This window comes from Hypanus sabinus, chromosome 9 (assembly GCF_030144855.1).
Source record: "Hypanus sabinus isolate sHypSab1 chromosome 9, sHypSab1.hap1, whole genome shotgun sequence".
Lineage (NCBI taxonomy): Eukaryota > Metazoa > Chordata > Chondrichthyes > Myliobatiformes > Dasyatidae > Hypanus > Hypanus sabinus.
In genome coordinates this window covers 128265560-128286670 of record NC_082714.1, presented here as the reverse complement: position 1 = coordinate 128286670, position 21111 = coordinate 128265560, and the positions used below count along the sequence as shown (strand labels likewise).

General features: G+C 42.3%; 1 protein-coding gene across 2 annotated transcripts in view; it reads left to right on the top strand.

Moving 5' to 3' along the window:
* Positions 1 to 21111, top strand: part of helz2a (helicase with zinc finger 2a) — a 122073-nt gene that overhangs the window by 85342 nt on the left and 15620 nt on the right. For both annotated transcript variants that reach the window (XM_059980534.1, XM_059980535.1), the window contains exons 16-18: positions 8221 to 8413; positions 10715 to 10858; positions 13327 to 13548. In XM_059980534.1, the coding sequence (XP_059836517.1) occupies positions 8221 to 8413; positions 10715 to 10858; positions 13327 to 13548 (559 nt within the window). The remainder of the gene's footprint in view (positions 1 to 8220; positions 8414 to 10714; positions 10859 to 13326; positions 13549 to 21111) is intronic.

Below are 21111 nucleotides of genomic sequence, written 5' to 3'. Positions count from 1 at the left end.
TATAATGTGGCCACGCTGTACCGAATGATTTAACTCTTTATTACTCCAAAGCCTTGTCACAATCTACAATACACATCAGTAGTGTAATATAATAATATCCTCTGACGGAGATAAGTGCATTTCCACTAAGTCTCAAGAATCTCCCATAATAAAGGCCAAGAGAACCTGGTTAATTGTCATAACATTGCCTTCCCTTCCTGCACAACGTATCTGCAATATTTTGTCTTGTTCAAAATCAGCAGCTACAATTTGTACAGACATCTTAATTGTGATCTCCCAAATCTATTATCTTGACCAGCCAGAAGGGTGTGGGCAGCAGGAGCATGGGAACAGAACCACTAACAAGCTCCCATCGTGCTTGCACAATATCCTTCATCACTGTTAACTTCCTAACTGAAACGTGGAAGATGATTTATCTGTACGTTCAGAGACAATTAGAGATATCTAAACAATGCATACCTTATCCAAAAACCTCCCATTCCTGCAAGTGAATTAAATAAGTTCCTCGTAGGATTCATGTTCTCTGGATCTAGGAGCAGAAGTACCAGTAAGAGTAGTCCCTTGCTGCTGCTAATGCCTCATGCTGGAGCAGGTGTGGTGGGGGGGGGGGGGGGAGGGGGGAAGGTTGCTGGATAGGGAGAAGATTAGGGAAATATTTGGGAAGTATGGAGCTGGAAAATTGTTATGAAAAAGAAGGATTTTAGAGACATAGATTACAAGGAAATTTTGGGGGCCCATTAAAGAGCTAATGCAGATTTGGGACAAATCAAAGACAGTTAGCCCTATAGGACTTTGTACACGTAGGACCGGGAAATAAGAGCAATGCAGAAAAGTGTAAATTCAACTGAATTTCTTTAAACTAAAAGCCTCAATATTGAGATGTGGAGATGTTTTGTTAGGAAAGAGGCAAATAAAAAATCATGCTAACAGAGGAAATTGCCCCACGCAAGGAGGTGATGACAATAACAGTCACTGTCAGCACCACTGTTCTGTGAATATGCAGATTCATTTAAATGTTATGGAGGGCACATGCCACAAAAAGTGAGAAAAGCTAATCATTATTCTGTTTTTTAAACTGTTTCCACATATTTGGAGAGCTAAACTGAAGCAGTCTGAAATTTATTTCAAGTTTGGATATTGAGCTTAAATATAGCATTTAGAATAAGCTAATTATTGCCAGATTACTACCTTTGCCAGTTTATTCCCTCTTCAGTCCTAACGTTTTCAGTGTTCATGATTTCCTGAACCAAACCTTATGTCCGTGCTTTAAGACTTCAAAAGACTCTGTGGTTCTCTAAGCTCTGGTTGCAAGTGTGCAACAGAGAAACCTTTGTAAGTTAAGCTGCTTCATCTGCAAGAATAATCTTTGAAGTTAAAAATAGAAATGATTAATGTGCACCACAGTTTCTGAAGAGATGTTGGATTGTGCATAATTAGGCACTTAGACAAGGGGCAACAAAAAGAAGTTACATTTAAGCAGAGCAGTCATTGTGTGAGTGGGCCAGAGTTAGATTGGGGAGTTTAGACTTCGGCTCATTGAGGCTTTGTCCAAGGTCGTAGGTAGACTTTTTTGTTTAATTTTTCTTTCTTTTTTTCTCATTGCACAGTTAAAGCAGGATAGTGGAATGCTCCTCCTGCAGGATCTGGGAAGGCATGGAGACCTACAGTCTCCCTGATGATTACACCTGCAAGTGCAGCTTCTTGCAGACTGTGTTAAGCAATTGGAGCTGGAACTGGATGAACTTCGCATCATTTGGGAGGCTAAAGATTTGATTAACCAGACATACAGGGAAATGGGTGCACTCAAGATGTGGGACACAGAGGGGAAAAGGAGATAGACAGCCAGTGCCATTCCCCTCAACTATTGCTTTTGGTGGCAGAGGTCGGGGGTTTGACTAGGCAAAAGAAATCTACAGCGGTCATGTCTTTGCATCTGGCTGTGTAGCTCAGAAGGGAAGTTTGGGGGAAGAAGAGGCTAGCTGTTGTGATAGGGGATTCATTGGTTAGGGGAACAGACAGGTGGCATGTGGATGAGACTGAAATTCCTGGGTGGTGTGTTTTCTCCCGGATGTCTGGGTTAGGGACACTTCAGATCGATTATACCACATTCTTAAGAGGGAGAGAGGGCAGCCAGAGGTCATGGTCCACATCAGTTCCAATGACATGGGCAGAAGGGATGACAAGATCCTTGAAAGTGAGTTCAGAGAGTTGGGTGCTAAGCTAAAGGTCAGGACTTTCATGGTTGTCATCCCAGGATTGTTACCCATGCTTGTGAGGCCAGAATTAGGAAGATCATACAGTTTAACACGCCTGGTGCAGGAGGGTGGGGTGCAGGTTAACTAGTATTGCTGGGGGACGGGAACCAGAGTGTCAAAGCAGGTATCAGGGTGGTTGTGGGGAAAGGTATTGTTAAGCCTGCATACAAAGAAATGAATCAAAAGGATGAGCGTGGTGGGACTAATGTTTTGAGTTGTGTATACTTCAATGCAAGGTTGTGGCCATTAGTGAAACTTGGTTGCAGGAAGGGTAGGACTGGGAGCTCAGTGTTCCAGGGTTCCATTGTTTTAGATGTGATAGAGCTGGAGGGATTAAAGGGGGAGAGGTGGCATTACTAATCAGGGAAAATATCATGGCATTGCTTGGACTGATCAGGCTAGAGAGCTTGTCTACTGAGGCAGTGTGGGTGAAATTAAAGAGTAAGAAAGATATGACCATGTCAATGGGATTATATTGTTGACCACTCAACAACCCACGGGATTTAGAGAAGCAGATTTGTAGAGATTGCATACTGTTTCAAGACACATAAGGTTGTGATGGTAGGTGGTTTTAACTTTCCACATATTGACTGGGACTTCCATATTGTAAAAGGGCTGGATGAGATAGATTTTGTCAAATGTGTTCAGGAAAATTTTCTTAATCCGTACATAGAGGCCCCAGCTGGAGAGAGTGTGATACGAGGCTGCCTATTAGGGAATGAGACTGGGTATGTGACAGAAGTTTTGTGTAGGGGAACACTGTGCATCTAGTGATCATAATGCTGTTATTTTCAAGATAATTATGGAGAAAGATAGGTCTGGTCCTCGGGCTGAGATATTAAATAGGAGAAAGGTCAATTTTGATGGTATCAGAAAGGATCTGGCAAGTGTGGATTGGAACAGACTGTTTTGCAGCAATGGTGTACTTGGTAAGAAGGAGTCCTTCAAAAAGGAAGGTTTAAGAGTACAGCGTTTGTATGGTTGTATCAGAATAATAGGCAAGGATAGCAGGTTTAGCAAACCTTGGTTTTCAAAAGGTATTGATACCCTGGTTTAAAACAAAAGAAGGTGGTGCTTAGCAAGTATAAGCAGGAAGGAGCAAATGTGGTACTTGAGGACTATAAGAAATCCAAGAGAACACTTAAGAAGGAAATCAGGAGGGTTAAAAGAAGGTATGAGATGCTCCAGCAGACAAGATGGAGGAGAACCCAACGGGCTTCTGCAGATATATTAAGAGCAAGGGTCAAAATTGGTTGGCAGGATGATGCACCATCAATAACTCACACTGAGACGTAAGGCGAGATATCGGCTTTTATTGACTGGAAGAAGGAACCAGGAGTGAGTGTCCATCATACTATGTCCTGGAGACTGAGGCTGAGCGTCAGGCCTCAGATCGCCTTTATACAGGGGCCTGTGGGAGGAGCCACAGGAGCAGTCAGCAGGGGCGTGTCCCGACAGGCACATAGTTCACCACACAGGAATATCAAAGTGGTTATCTGTGAATGGAGCTGAAAGAGATAGGGATGATCTTAAATGGAATTTTTGCAACTGTATTTACTCGGGAGTCAGACATGGAATCTGTAGAAGTGAAGCAAAAGCAGCGGTGATGTCAGAGACTATACAGATTACAGAGGAGCAGGTGTTTGCTGTCTTGACAAAAAAACAGGGTGGATAAATCCCCAAGGCCTGATAAATTGTTCCCTCAGACCCCGTGGGAGGCTAGTGCAAGAATTTCAGGGGTCCAAGCAGAGATATTTAAAATGTCCTTAGGCAAGGGTGTGGCGTTGGTGGATTGGAGGATAGCTCATGTTGTTCCATTGTCTAAGCAAGAGTCTAAACCTAACCCAGGAAATTATAGGCCTGTCAGCCTGACATCAGCAGTGGGAAGGTTATTGGAAAGTATTTAAAGCATCGGAATATATAGTTAATTAGATACAGGGACTGATTAGGAATAGTTAACATAGCTTTTTGCATGATAGGTCATGTTTAACCAATCTTATTAAGTTTTTTGAGGAAGTTACCAGGAAAGTTTATGAAGGGTAGGCAGTGGATGTGTCTACATTAATTTTAGCAAGTCCTTTGACAAGATCCCACATGGAAAGTTGGTCAACAAGGTGCAGTTGCTTGGCATTTAAGATGATGTAGTAAGTTGGATCAGACATTGGCTTCATGGGAGGAACCAGAGAGTGGTAATCGGTGGATACCTCTTTGACTGGAGGCCTGTGCCTAGTGTTGTGCTACAGGGATCAGAGCTGGGTCCCTTATTGTTTTTCATCTATATCAATGTCTTGGATGATAATGTGGTAAATTGGATCATCAAATTTGCAGATGACACGAAGATTGAAGATGTAGTGGTCAGGGAGGAAGATTATCAATGCTTGCATTGAGTTCTGGACCAGCTGAAAAAAGGACTGAAAAATGGCAGATGGAATTTAATACAGACAATTATGAGGTATTGCACTTCTGGAGGAGAAGTCAGGGTTGAACTTGTAATTTTGAGTGGTAGGGTGCTGAGGATTGTGGTAGAACAGAGGGATCTAGGAATACAGATCCGTAATTCCTTGAAAATGGTGATACATGTAGATAGGGTTGTGAAGAAAACTTTAGGCACATTGACCTTTATAAATCAAAGTACTGAGTGCAGGAGTTAAGATGTTGAAGTTGTATGAGATGTTAGTGAAGCCTAATTTGAAGTATTGTGTGAAGTTTCATCACCTATCTACAGAAAAGGTATCAATATGACTGAAAGTATGTAGAGAAAATTTACAAAGATCTTGCCAGGACTTGAGAACCTGAGTTATAGGGAAAGGTTGAATGGATAAGGACTTTATTCCCTGGAGAGTAGAAGAATGAGGGGAGATTTGGTAGAGGTATGCAAATTTATGAGCGGTGTCAATAGGGCAAATGCAAGCAGGCTTTTTCCACTGAGTTTGGGTGAGACTGGAGCTAGATGTCGTGGGTTAAGGGTGAAATGTTTAAGGGGAATGTGAGGAGGGAACTCAGGGGGTGATGAAAGCATGGAACGAGCTGCCAGTGGAAGTAATGGCTATGAGTTTGATTTCAACAGTTAAGATAATTTGGATAGGTACATGGATGGGAGGGCTATTGTCTGGGTGCAGTTCGATGGGACTGGGCAGATTAATAGTCGGTATGGACTAGACAGGCTGAAGACGTGTTCCTTTCCTGTAGTGCTCGATGACTATTACCCTGCTGTAGGATTAGAGTTCCAAGTACATGTTAGATTTTACTGGCAACTAAATTGTTTGGGAAGCTATGATAAATTGTTAATAGAGGAAGAAGGAGACCAACATTAAGACGAATAAAGTAAAACATTTAGGAATGGAATTATAACAGTTGGAATTAGAGGCAGCTAGGATATAAGGCACTTATAGGAGTTTTCAGCTATAGATGTTGACATCCTTCTCAGTTCTGTCTCAGTGCAGGTCTGAATACCAAACTAGGAACACTTGTCCAACTATCCAGGCTGACTCTCCATTGCAGTTTGAAAAGAATGCTGATGAGATGTATTCTTTCAATTGAGGGAGCTACAACCCATCTGTTTTCTCAGGAAAACATAAAAGATATTATTAGATTTCAATAGCTTCAAGGTCACAGTATGAATTTTGAAATAAAAATAATAAAATTCTGGACTTACTTCAGCCCGCTGGCATCTGTGGAAGGAGAACAAAATGTTGACTTTCCATATACAGTCAGCCCTCTGTATCTGCGAGGGATTGGTTCCGGGACCCCTCGCGGATTCCAAAAACATGTGGATGCTTAAGTCCCTTATTCAACCTGTCTCAATGCGGTGGACCTTAGGACCCAGCGGAACCCCAGACCTTATTTAACCTATCTCAGTGCGGTGGACATTATGACCCGGTGGTAGAGATCTGAATCCACAGTGTTTCTGCTCACGAAAATAATCACGATCATGACTGAAAATAAACTGGAAATAATAAAGCCATTGGTCATTGTAAGAGCGTTGGGCTATGTCGGTCAACAATCAAAACAATTTTAAAGGATTAAGTGAGAAAGGCCCTGCCCTGATGAAAGCTACAATTATTACTAAGCAACGCAGTGGTTTAATTATTGGGTTTTGGGGTTTTTGAGTTTTTGATCCTCCACATCAACCAGGCACGGATGGAGAACACACTCGAAAGCGGTCTGTCACTGGCTTCCGAGCCCGGCGCTGAAACATACTTTCTTAAGTGTTTTATATGCATAGTGTTATGAATGTACCACGGCTCTGAGGGGCCGAAGGGTGCGGGGTAGCCCCCCTCCTTTGTGAGAATCGCAAGATCACTATTGATTTGGGTCAGGAGACCCAGGAAATGAGAGAGAGAGAGGCGTGTGGAATGTCTTGTTCCCCCCGGCGATATAAAGCTACGGGAAATGGCCATTGTCTCTTGGAGACGAACTTGTGTATTGCAATACTGTGCTACGTGGAAGCCCTGAGGCAAAGTGGGCTGGTTGAGGGAGGGATTGCCTCACCCCAACCTGATTGACATCTGAGACCCTGTGAGTCAGGATAAAAGAGGGTCTGTGGGAACAGCCCCTCAGATGCACCAGCAGAAACGCTAGCTATCCTGTAATAGCGGAAGCCGGTGCGGAGGCCACGTGCGTTCGGTTCCATTTGCCCCGGAACTGGTGCCCTTTACCACGGAAAAACTGCTTTTAGCTAACAATGGGGAAACCAACTCCCAAGGAGAAGGATTAACATCTTAAAAGGATTGGGCAAGTTTTAAACCTGTCTTTCTCTCAAACCAAAACGCTGCAGCATGAACGAACTAGCAGTGACTTTTATATTTCCATTGGACAATACATTATCCCCGAGACAACGAAAGAGCTATTTCTTATTGATTATTATTGTACCCGTGCGTTTGGCTTTAGTATTGACGACGTATATTATCTGTATGGTTGCATTGATATTATTTTGTGTATTTTTATCAATAAATACAGTTAAAAATAGTACCATCAGACTTCAACGGAACTCTCTACCTTTGCTGGTAAGTGACCCAGTTACAGGGTTCATAACAATAGAAAGGTAAAATAATATTCTGAGACAAACATTTGACTAACTGACACTAAATAATACCAGATGTACCTGTTACGACTTACCTAGTAAGGGAACTTCTGATTTTTTTTGATCCCGATCCACGATAACCCAAACACATCCTCCCATATACGGTACTTTAAATCATCTCTAGATTACTTATAATACCTAATACAATGTAAATGCTATGTAAAATAGTTGTTATACTGCATTGTTTAGGGAATAATGATAAGAAAAAAAGTCTGTACATGCTCGAACAACAAATACTGGAAGAGCACTTCCGGGTTTTCTCGATTCGCGGTTGGTTGAATTCGCTGATGGGGAACTGGTGGATAAGGAGGGCCGACTGTATTGTTTTTGTATCTATCACAAAATAAATATCTTCATCCGGGGTTACCAGCAATGAAATCTTAGTATTAAAACCTTGTTTTGTAAATTGTATTGTGCTTTTATTTGAAGTTTGGATTGTTGTTCATTATAAATTATGCAGATAAGGCATTTATCACATTTCCAAAAATATTCTGAGGTTAATAATACCAGAAACTTCTGGAAACTGTCAGTGGATAAAACAGAATCTGCAGAATGAGAAACTAAATAAATTAGATTTTCAGATTCTGGGGCTTCTTGTTTGGCATTTTACCTTTCTAAATAAGGATCTGTCTTAAAGAGCAACAATTTTTTAATTCATGTGTCCATTCAATCCTGTGGAAGAATAACACATTTACTGTTAAAAACCTGATCTGTCAAAGGAAGAATTCAAAATGCATTCCAGTGGACTTCCTTAGGGGTCTTTCACCCTCCTGTTGACGTTTAAGGTTTCATCGGAGTTATGGCAGACAATCTGGAGAATCCTGTCATATGAATCCGTAAAGTTGTACTTGGGTATAACTCTTGGTGTCTTTTTTTTTTTAGGTACAAGGAATTGCTTGACGCTGCTCGCAAATTTGAATTTAGATGTCATAATGTCATCCTTTGTACCTGTGCCACTTCTTCCAGTAAAACTCTACAAAGATTAAGAATGCGCCAGATCTTGGTGGATGAGAGCGCCATGTGCACAGAACCAGAATTATTGATCCCTATCGTCGCACATAAAAAAGCAGAGCAGGTAGTTGGCAGGATGCTGTTGTAAACTATTGCTTGAAGATAATTTTCAATTTATTTCATTGCTTCTTAAATTAGGAGAATTAGATGGCACGCTGTATGATCATGCTTATTCTATATTGGCTTTCTGAAGAAAGGCTGGACTTGACAGCTCTCCTTTACAAGTTGGAGCAAGTAATTTGGCCCACTCTGCCCATAATTGGACTTACTGTTTTTTCAGTGTAATCTTGGCCAACCTTCCACTGGGCTACAATCCTCAGTGCCAGAATCTCCCTGTGCCCGCTGCTGCCTCCTATCGTCCATAGGTTGGACAGTGGTTACGAGGTCCTGGCAGGTGGATCCTCCTCCAAGATGTTGGAGGATATAATGGGCTGACATGCCTGAAGTTTGAACTGAAGTCTCCCCACCCAATATCTCCCACAGCCTGGCAATGAAGTGCTTGGCAACCAGTGAGGCCTGCCCCCAGGCTCAACATTCTGAAATCCATCACTGAATTCATCATTTCATGATCATTCTCCCCTTTTCAAGCTTTCAAAGAAACTCAGGAATTATGCACTCGAAAAATAAAATAAAAATAAAAACATTAAGATATTAAAAGACAAGCAAAAGTCTTGTCTGTGTATTCATTTTATCAGTACCTCTTATGCTCACATCTATTTTACTTAGTCAGACCATGGGATTTCTGATGCCTTATTGCCATTAATTTTCATATAATAGTGTTCTCTTGCTTACTTCTGACAAAATTCAGTCCTTGATTTACTTACCTGGAATCTCAGATGTATTATATCATGGGATACCTTGCACTTGGACTACACCCTTCCTTGCATATTTCTTCTAATACAGCCTTCCTTCGATTCATTGTTGCAGGGCAACTTGCTTGCCACAATAGGCAATAAAGGCCAACACCCAAGCTCACTGGCTCCAAAAGCAATTTTTAAAATTGAACATTTGTGAATGTCTTTTGCAATCACAAACATTCAGGCACAGCTGAAAACACACAAATACTATTTTAAAAATGCAATATAAAAACATTTATAAAACAATCTTAAAAGAGCACAAACAACTAATAATTAAATATTCTTAAATCAATTAATTTAAATTAAATAAAGAATAAGGTTATATGTGATTGCACTTCCACTGCTTTTTTCTTTCCTTTGAAAGCAATGGCGTGATGGACACAGGTAGGTTGAACCATCCAGCTCAGTACGGACAGACGCAAGTGTTGGGAAACTTTGGGAAGTCTGCATTTCAACGCTATGGTACAGGTGTCCTGAGATTGTCACTTAGCTGAAACAAAGGATTCAGGAACATGTGGGTCTACCGGGTTTTAAAGGGAGCATGTAAACTATTTCTCACCAAGACTGTTGGCATAAATTAATTGTTCAATAAATGCAACATTTCAGTATTCTTATTTACATTAATAATCCTATTTGTTTTTCCAAGTATCTCTCTCTTTTGCCTCTAATGTATATCACTTAAAATTTTTCGCCCACTGAAGTGACCCGGTTAGTTATTCGGTATTAAATGTACAAGTTCAGGTTAGCTTAGGTTAAGCCATGGTAGCAAATTTGATACTTTTTACATTAAAACAGCAAACAGTGTAAATTTGTTTATTCAAGAAACATTTGTTCAAATTACAGTAGTTATATTTTAATGAAGTAGATGGAGATGGGAATATTTCTGTTTTAAAATATCTATTCATCTAGGCACCTTGTAGATACATGTGTCTCTCTCACAGAGAGCAGTTCTTTTTCATTAGGAGGTAATGTCAGGTTCATTATGGAACTTCATTGTTGAAACATAGAAACATAGAAAATAGGTGCAGAAGTAGGCCATTCGGCCCTTCGAGCCTGCACCGCCATTCAGTATGATCATGGCTGATCATCCAACTCAGAACCCTGTACCTGCTTTCTCTCCATACCCCCCGATCCCTTTAGCCACAAGGGCCATATCTAACTTCCTCTTAAATATAGCCAACGAACCAGCCTCAACTGTTTCCTGTGGCAGAGTATTCCACAGATTCACCACTCTCTGTGTGAAGAAGTTTTTCCTCATCTCGGTCCTAAAAGGCTTCCCCTTTATCCTTAAACTGTGACCCCTCGTTCTGCATTCATTTGAAGGATCATGCAGAAAGTCTGGTCTTTATGTTAACATTGCCTGGGACTGGTGTCAGTACTTAGAATCAAATAAAATGCATTTTTCACTTTTGAGGCCTGTGCCCATAACTTATATGGAGGAAACCGAAGTTCATTTGAGTTTGATTGCTTTAATTGATTTGTTTATAAAATGATACATTTTCCTTTAGATTGTTCTTCTGGGAGACCATATGCAACTGCGTCCCATTATATCCAATGAGTTCTGTCGACGCCTTGGCATGGAGACATCACTGTTTGAGCGCTATGAGCGCTATGTTCAACATGGATTGCTCCTGGATGTCCAATATCGGATGGTATGCATTAATTGCTCAAGTGCTGATTGCAATCAAGTTATTACTAAATTGATTTCAATATAAGTAATTGAATGTAGATAAATTACTGATACATTGGCAGTCTTTTAAACTTCTGTTTTTTAATATTGAACAGATGATTAAAAAAACTAACAACTTGCTTTTGCAAAAAAAAAAACTGCTTGTTCCATTCACCTTAATATCAGGATTTAAACATGTGGTACGGATAATTATCCAAATGTAATAGGACACTTCCCAAGTTGTATCAGCGTTCTTCATACCTTATCTTCCTGAATCTCTGTGGTACAGTGACATCTAGAATTTGGCTCTTTAACTTGCATGGGTTGAGGAGAAGCAGGAATTTTGAAAGGTTCAGACCAGAGAGATTGAAATCGTACTGGGGGCAAACTTTGGGCATTTTACTTTGGCATCTCCCGGGGGAGTTCTATCTTGGAACAATATTTCTTGTGTTAGTCAAATTCCTGGAAGAAAATTAGGCAGAGAATTTCCCATTGAGTAGCTGGAGGCATAGGAAGTGTGTAAATTATTCTTCTTTTCTGGGTTAACCATAATTCAAGTAACATACATTCTGATCTCCCAGAAAAATGGTACAAAACTGGGCAAAAATATGTGTAAAATAGCAGAAGGCCATTTAGGATAGAAGTATATGGGCTATAACGGCACATGGTTATGTTATTTTGCGACATTTATGCAGCATTTATGGTTGTTGGGCTATTATTACATTTATAGCTGGGATGTAAGTCAGTGCTTGTTTTCCTCTCCCTATGGCACCCACAGTAGAGTGGCAGACAAGTTTCCCACAGAGGTGCAAATCGGCCACTTGCGAATATCGTGGTTATAGCTTGTTGCTCAGCTATCTCTGTCGAGGAACAGGCATATTAAAATCACAAATTTAGCCAAGGGAATGTGGATGCCTGAAGCCTGAAATAATCAGTAGGTGAGGGAATATCTGTAGAGAGAGAAACACAATTAACATTTTAGGTAAATTACTTTTCACTGGAATTCGACCATTGATGCACCATCAATAACTCACACTGAGACGTAAGGCGAGATATCGGCTTTTATTGACTGGAAGAAGGAACCAGGAGTGAGTGTCCATCATACTATGACCTGGAGACTGAGAGGCCGGGCTCAGGCCTCAATCGCCTTTATACAGGGGCCTGTGGGAGGAGCCACAGGAGCAGTCAGCAGGGGGCGTGTCCAGACAGGCACATAGTTCACCACAACCATCTCAATGAAATTATAAATTTTGAGCAAGTAGAAAATTAGGACAAGAGGAAGGAAAGGATAATGAAGAAACAGTCAGTCATTTTGAATGGCAGGGTAAGCTTTAGGGGCTGAGTGGCCTACTCTTGTTCCTGTTTGCTAGTGTTCTTCTTTCATTCTAAACTGAAAGGTTAGAGCATCTAAGTGAGAAGGTGAGATGTGATGCACGATTGGGCTATAATGGGGGTGGAAGGTGTAAAAAAAAAGGAATATAGAAGCAAGAGACTGCAATGCTGGAATCTGGAGCACCAAACAATTTGCTGGGAGAGCTCAGTAGGGTGAGCACCATCTATGGGGAGAAAAGAACTCTTGAAATTTTGAGCCAAGAACTTGTATCACAATTGAATAAAAGTAAACCAGGAAGATTAAATGACAATATCAAAATCATTATGAGCACCAGTTGTCTGAAAGACTGTGGAACAGTGCTCTCAAATGAGATAGATTACAGTGAGTTTGAGATGCGATTGCTGATTTAGAAAAATACTTGCTACAGCACCACCTGCTGACAGGCATTTTCTTTATGACCTTTCCAGTAGTTATTTCTGGTGGTACAGGGGCATAAGACCATAAGATATAGGAGCAGAAGTAGGCCATTCGGCCCATCAGATCTGCTCCATCATTCAATCTTGGGCATCTTGACAAATGTCTTGACTATTTCCTTCTGAGGTAAATTTCTTCTAGTTAAAAATTGTTATTCAAAACTTTGAGGTGAGAACAGTGTAGGAACATAAAAAATAGAAGTAGGAGTTGACTTTGCAGTCCCTTGACCGGGTCTGCCATTCATATGGGTGAGCTTTTACCTCAACACTATTTTATTGTACAGGGCTTTCGGAACAGCAACACCATTTAGTTTATTGCCATTACAATATACTCTACTTTTCCATTTTTTGCATTAATTTGAATTATCTCATGTTTTACATCATATTCTATACACCTTGTCTATGCTGTTCACTTAATTTACTTATGTCACCCTCTAGTTTCTCTAACCTCACACTTTCATCCAAATAATTCATGACAGAAAAAAATTTATAATGAACTGTTTGTACATTTTGCATCTTAAGTCTAAATGGGCTGAATCTCATTAAGATACTATGTTTATTTTAAGGAGTGTGAACTTGTATAATTCTCTATAGTATTCTGTTGAATTCAAAATTCTAAAAATGATTTAATGTTTAATATTTCAGCATCAAGAAATTTGCCAGTTTCCTTCTGATAAATTTTATGGAGGAAAATTAAAGACTGATGGAAGGATTGCATCTCGCCCGAGAAGTGTCTTCTGTCATGCTGGCAAGCACCATTGCCCGATAATCTTTGGGCATATGGTGGGGAATGAAATTAGTTTGATGGTTTCGACAGAAGAGGGAAATGAGAATTCCAGAGCAAACAAGCCAGAGGCTGAAAAAGCTGTGAGTAATGAATCTCAATTATACAGCAAAGGTCTTCAAATGGCAAATATTCAATAACTGGACATATAGAGGCTGCATGCAAAATATCACAAGACTTTTAGCTTTGCTAATTGAATATATTTCAAATTTAAATCTTCCTGTAAAGAAGTCAATTTTGATACAGTTAAAATATATTTGTTGTTAGTATTTGGGTAATTATAAGCTAAGAAATACCTTTAACATTTTTTACATAGAAATTGTTTGGTATCTGTAAGAATGAAATGAATGTTAATCTTATTGAAATGTATATCCTTTTTCTGGAGCTTGGCAGAGTCTGTGTTTCCCATGGCTTGTGAACATAAAAGCCTAGAGACAACTTAGAAGCTAGTGAGCTCAGGGAAGTGAACTGATATACTGATACAAATTGACATCATGAAGGAGGAGGTTTTGGTGTCCATGACGGGGGACAAATCTTCAGGGCTCACCAGGTGTTCTTAGAATGTTGTGGAAATAAAGAGGGGAAAATGCTGGGGCTTTGGCAGAGAATTTTATATCTTCATTAGCCATTGGTGAGGTAGCAGGGAGACTCCAAATATGAAGATCAAAGGGATCTAGATGTTCTAGTACATGAGTCACAAGAAGTTAGCAGGCAAGACCAACAAGTTACTAAGAAGGCAAACACCATCTTGCAAAGGTTTTGGAGTTCAAAAATAAGGAGATGTTGTTCCAGCTGTATAGTGTATTGATGAGCTCACATCTAAAATATTGTGTGTTGTTTTGGTTATTTACCCAACAGAGATAAGGTAGTATTGGAGGCAATCCAAAGGAGATTCACTCGGCTAATTCATAGAATGAAAGATTTGTCCTATCATTAGAGATGAGACAGGTTGGATTTGTATTCCTTGGAGTTGGGAAAAATGTGCTGGGTGACTCTATAACATACTGAAGGGTCTTAACAAAACTGATATTGAGATGTTTTCACTAGTGGCAAAGTCATAAACAAGGGGACAAAGTTACAAAATAAAGGGCCAACCATTTAAAACTGAAGTGTGTAGAAATTTCCTCTCTCTGAGGGTAGTGATTCTATGGATTTCTTTATCCCAGAAGGTAGTGGGGTCTACACCTACTCCTATCTTCTTGTGTTGTTTTGTTTTTACTTTTGGATGTTGTAGATTTCAAAAATAATCACTTTGTTGTTGACTTTGCTTGTTTTACCATTTATGTCATCTCCGAAAACAAGTCCTTCAAAGAGCTCCTGACTGGTGGCATCTCTTCAATCCCTCATGATATTTCATTTTCTCATCAAAGTTTCAAGCTTTCAGATTTTATGATGCTTAGCTTTCAGATGCTTAGAACATGCTTCTTTGCTGAAGCTTTTGTTACCCCTCCGCCTTTGTCTTTCTTTCTCCCAATTCACCTATGTGAAATGCTGTGTGACAATTTTCCATAGTAGAGGCATCAAATATTGAGGGATAGATCAGTTTATTCATTAATTGCAGGCTAAGGAGCTTACAGTAAATTAATTAACTGGATCTTGCAAGTTAAAACAGTGAATAACTTCTGAAAGAAGCACTTTCTGGGTGAACTTTAGGTACAAATTAGTGAAACATTAGGTAGGAGAAAAGAATGGTTTAGTCAATCTCTGAACAACAACATTCACTTAACATTCAATTGACAGAAACCTCCTACACAGGTTACTAACAATTGAAGCCGCCATCTATATAATAAAAAAAAATAACCTGAAGGAATCCGTCACATAAATATTTTTAGATACAAGTTGCTTGTATAGATTCTACTTACTCCTTTCTTATACCAACCTATGGGGGATCTTTGGATCTACAATTGTGTCCCTAACCACCAAACCCCTCAATGAAACTCAAACCTACTACTCTGCACTTGTAAAACCAGAAGAAGAAAGATGTTTCTGCATGTTTAGAGGTACCAGGGTCAATCAGTAGTCAGTGATGCCTTGGCTCTGTCACAACAGAATATTCCTGAATGGACTCAGTCAAAATCATGATCTGTCATTGCGCACCATAAGCTTAACAAATCCTTTAAAACCTTCGATTGTGGGCCACTACATCCCCGTGATCTGCCTTTAGTTTCTCTAATATTTTATCCCCTGTAATTGGGACTTTTACATATTCAGCCATTATTTGAAATGAGCCCAATTGTTTTGTTAGGGATAGTTACAATATCCTCCATTGTGAAAAATGATGCAAATGTGATTTAGTGTTTTCTTTTATTAAATCACCAGTAGTTTTCCAGAGATCTCACACTTAAACTTAGCCACATTCTTCTAATTCACATACGTATGGAAACTCTTACTTTACTGCTTATTTTGATGTTCCATGCATTTTTTAAATCAAATTTCCCTGCTCTTAGGTGCTTTTTGGTCTTTAGCTGTGGGTCCTAACAATTCCCAGTTCTCTGTCCTACCATCAGCCCTTGCCTTATAAGCCCTATTCATCAATTTACCATTATTCCTGACCTCCTTTGCTGACAACAAATCGTGCCTCTGGACTCTCATGGAATATCTCTTTTTAATTAGGACAAATTTATGATGAGCACCAGGGACCAGCTGTTCGGTTAGCTGCCACTGTTAATATGATAACCTACCTCTTAGCTATTTTTACCTAGTCCACCCTCATACCATTAAAATTGCTCTTGCCATCTATTGCCTCTGTATCCTGATTTAACACAATTGATGCCCTTCTTGACTTTCAACACTACCCTACCTCCTTTGCCTATTAGCTTGTCTCTTAGGAACATTGTATAACCAGAATGTTGAGCTGGTCACTCTGCCATCATACCTCTGTGACAGTTAATAGACTATATGCGGTGGTCTGTGATGTTAACTCATCTATCTTATCATAACTGCTATGTTCACTCTAACAAAGACCTTTTAGTTTTGAGTTTTGTAGTCCTCAGCAGTTTAATTGTCTACTGAAATTTGAAGCTAAAAAACAAGGTTTTGGGAATTGAATAAATAATTACATTACACATTTTATACATGCAAAAGATATTTGCTAGTGTCTGTCAAAATCATCTAACAAAGTAGTTTAATGCCATACAAGTAAGGGGAAGACAGTGAAATGCATGTATCTTTCCATTCCTCCGTAACAGAAATAAGCACAAATAGATTTTGCTGTTCCTCGCTTTCATTTGCAACCATATTCTGTGTGCAAAATGATAAGAGGCATAGGTAAGTGGATAGCCAGAGTCTTTTTCCCAAGGTGGAAACAGCTAACATGAGGGGGCATAATTTTAAGGTGATTGGAGAAAGTGTGGGGGGGTGGAATTTAAAGATAAGCTTTTCTACACAGAGTATGGTGGTGTGTGTAACGTGCTTTTAGGGATGGTGGTAGAGGCAGATACATTGGGGACATTTAAGAAGCTCTTAGATGGGGACATGGATGATAGAAAGATGGAGGGCAATGCAGGAGGGAAGGATAGGTGAAAAGGTCGGCAAAACATTGTGGGCCAAAGGGTCTGTAAAGTTCTGTGTCCTGTTTCATCACATGCATGCTCAGGGGTAGCATCTAATTAAAATACCTTCTCAGTGTGTGCACGTTTGCAGGAAAAAATGTGGAAAAAAACTGAAATCTATTCATCTGTAAATTCTGTCCATGGGCTGACCACTGAATGGCTGCATCAAAAACAGACTATTGGTGCTGTGACAACCTTAGGAGGTACAGTGCCTATAAAAAGTATTTACCTTCCTTGGAAGTTTTCTTGTTCTATTGTTTTACAACATTGAATCACAGTGGATTTAATTTGGCTTTTTTTTACACTCATCAACAAAAAAAGACTTTCAAGTCAAAGTGAAAACAGATCTCTACAAAGTGATTTAAATTAATTGCAAATATATGTAACCCTTACCCAACAGGCTGGTATATGTCTAGGGGAAAAAGGAGATCCAGCCACTCACCAACCCACCCGTACACGCAGGTGCTGTGAGAATCGAGTTATATGCCTCGCACCCACCAACAGTATCAAACCCACAACAAATACCGTTATGACATACACTTTAAAGAGTTTACTAAAATTAAAAGAGTAGTAGGCAATACAATATATATATATACAAGGAAAAAAACAAAAGGTGCCAACTTATCAAAGTTCAGTCTGTTTAGTGCACTCGTTGGAGCTCAATCAATGAACCATTCGACCCCTCGTCGCTTGCCTCCGACCTCCACGTCTTCGCACCTAGGACCATGCCTGGGGGTCTTCCGAGTAGTGCAGCGCACGTCCACCTTCCTCGACGTCTTCCTCCCGCACTCTCCTCCCACCAAAAAACCCGCGAAAACCCGTCCCCCAAGTTCCCAGCATCACAAGACACAATAACATTCCCCATTGATTAACAAATGAATACAATTACCATATCAGCCATTCTAAAGTGAAACAACGGCGAGAGAAACACTTATCCGACAAAGAAGCATTCCTACTAGTAACAAACCAAAGAGGCCATTTTGAGTAACATACACAGGACATTGTACATTCTCTCCCCACCCGCAAATGTCATGCCCTCATGGCATTACTAGAGTTCCCCAAAGCTTCCGGGGCGGTACCTCAGGCTGAAATCATATACCAACAAGGCCGCCAGCCACCGATGTCCTGTGGCATCCAGCTTCGCCGAAGTCAAAATATAAGTGAGAGGATTGTTATCCGTTCTCACCTCAAACTTGGCTCTGTACAGGTAATCGCCCAGCTTGTCCACCACCGCCCACTTCAGCGCCAGGAACTCCAACTTGTGAGTGGGATAGTTTCTCTCCGATGGCGACAAGCTTCGGCTGACAAAGGCTACCGGCCTCAATGCTTTCCATGCTCCTGGTACAGAACAGCCCCGAGACCCTCTTGGCTGGCATCCGTGTGCAGCACATATGGCTTCTGGGATCGACAAAAGCCAACACCGGGGCCTGGGTCAGTGCCCTTTTCAAAGATCGGAACGCCTCTTCACATTGATCATCCCATCTCGAGCCAAAAGGTTCCGCCGGGTTCCAATATCCTCCAGCGGCCTGCCTCTGGTTCCCCGTCCTCTTCTTCCCCACCGGGGGATAGCCACACAACAGCTGAGTCAACAGATGACACACTTTGGCGTATCCTTTCACAAATCGCCGGTAATACCCACAGAACCCCAAAAATGAGCGCAGAGCGCCCACTTTCTGGGGTCTCGGCCAGGTGGTCATGGCCTCTATCTTGGTTGGATCAGTAGCCACTCCCTCTCGCGAAATGATATGGCCAATGTAGTTAACCGACGACTTGCAGAACTGGCATTTGTCCAGGGAAAGCTTCAACCCTTCTTCATTTAGCCGGCCCAACACCTTCAACAGCCTCTCCTCATGTTCCTCCAAAGTCGATCCAAACACTATCAAATCGTCCAGGTACACCCGCACCTCCAACAGATTCATATCCCCCACAGTTCTCTCCATGAGCCTCTGGAAGGTGGCTGGGGCTCCGGATATGCCTTGGGGCATTTGTTCGAACTGAAAGAATCCCAGCGGGCAGATAAAAGCGGTCTTTTCTTTATCGGCCGCACTCATCGGGATCTGGTAATACCCACTTCTTAAGTCCAGCACACTGAACCACTTCGCACCGCTCAGGCAGGCCAACGCATCCTCGACTCTTGGGACAGTATATTGATCAGGGACAGTTCGCCGATTCAACGTCCTGTAGTCAACACACATGCGCACTCGCCCATTCTTCTTCCGTGCCACCACTATTGGGGATGCATAAGGATTTCGAGACTCAGCTATGATTCCGGCCTCCTTCAACTTGCACGTGCTGTCGCACGTCCTCAACATCTGCCGGAGCCAGTCGCCGGGATCTCTCTTGGAACGGGGTGTCCTCCGTCACCCAGATGGTGTGGCGAGTGCTTTTGGCGCAGCCAACATCAAACTCGCCCCGAGAAAAAACAGTTTCCATCTTCAGCATCTTCTCCACTAGCCGGTGTTTCCACTCTGGCGACACAGGGGAATCCCCGAAGTTAAAGGCTTCAGCGGTCAGCTCCCTTCGTTGCTCCGATCCCTCCCCGTTAGGGGTCCTCACTGGTGCGCTAGACATTACCATCACCGGGAACAGATGTGCCAGTGGCATTCCTCTCTTAAAGGTGATTTCTCTTGCCGTGGTGTTCCTGACACTTATAGCTATACGCCTTGCATGTACCACCCTTGGTCTCTGCACTTCGGGCCTCACCCTCGCCCCCGCCGGAAATCGTGTCTCCCCTTCAAGATCATCTGGGGTGTCTACTAACAGTGCTTCTCTCTTCGGCACTCCTGGGAATTTGGGGGGTCCCCATCACTAGTGCTACCTCCCCTGGTCAGATCGCCTGCGTACACCACACCATCCCTCGTTTACACTCCGGGTCCAGCCCTTGGGAGGCAACCCCTTCTGCGAACACTGCTCAAAACACTGGATGCACCGAGAGGGTCTCCAGAAAGTCTTCCCCCCCTTTCTCCTTACAAGCTCCCAGGAGCCGTCGCACAACTGGGGAGTTAGTCCCCACCAGGAGGGCAGGACCACCGGTTTCCACCGGGTCAGGACACACCAACACCAACGTCTCAATAGCTTCCGACACTCCCACATCGTCCTCCGAGAACTCCAATCTCACCGATAGGTACCCATCATACGGGTAGTCACCCTCGCTCACACCCCAAATCTGTAGGGCGTCAAATGGGGTTACGGGCAAATGCTTTAGATATTGATTGTAGAAAGACCGGTACAATAAGGTCACCTGCGATCCCGTATCAAGAATGGCTCTTGCGTAAATTCCCTCTATCCGTAGACCCACACTGGCACGGGGTCCTACCAGCCCATCCGGAATAGAGGCATGGGCACCCGATGGTCTTCCGGCTGATCTCTGGGAACGTGTTCCTCCAGAGGCTCCAGTCCGTTCCCTCACTGAGCCTCTCCTAAGTTTCCCCGACACCTCTCCCTTCCTAGTCGCAGGGGGGCTTGTCCTCCGCGGGACTCCTTGTCTCTCACAATCCCACCTAAAGTGTCCCTCCTCTCCACAGCTATAGCACACCCTCGGCCTTCCACAGTCCCGCCTGAAATGCCCCTCTTTCCCACAGTTAAAGCACACGCAGACTGCCACCCCTCCTCTCCCAGAATGGCTCCTGCTCCCAATCCACTGCACTGATCGCCCCTGAGAGTAGGTACCTCCTCTGTCCCTCCCCTCCAAAGGGGGTTCCCTACTCCCCGGGGGATTGTCATTCCTCCACCCAGCCACCACTTCCTGTATCGCTGAGGATCGCTCCCGTAGGCCCGCGCCCCTTTCCTGCCCCAACGCTCTCTCTTCCTCTCGCACCTCTCTAATCAGTTGCCCGAAGGATGGAGGTGGACCTTTCCTATAAGCCTGCTGGATAGTCCATGCCACCTTGTCCTCCTCCAGAGAGCCACTGAATAGCTGACTCATCCTCACGCTAGCCATGTCAGTCGCCTTCACAACCCCCCAGCGCCGCAGCCCCGAGAGCATCCCCTCCATCCTAAATATGTACTCGGAGAGCTTTTCCCCTCTCCATTGTTCCAGGCATTGGAACTCTGCTAAAAGCAGCCAGGGTTCCCCTGACAACCCAAACGCTCCCT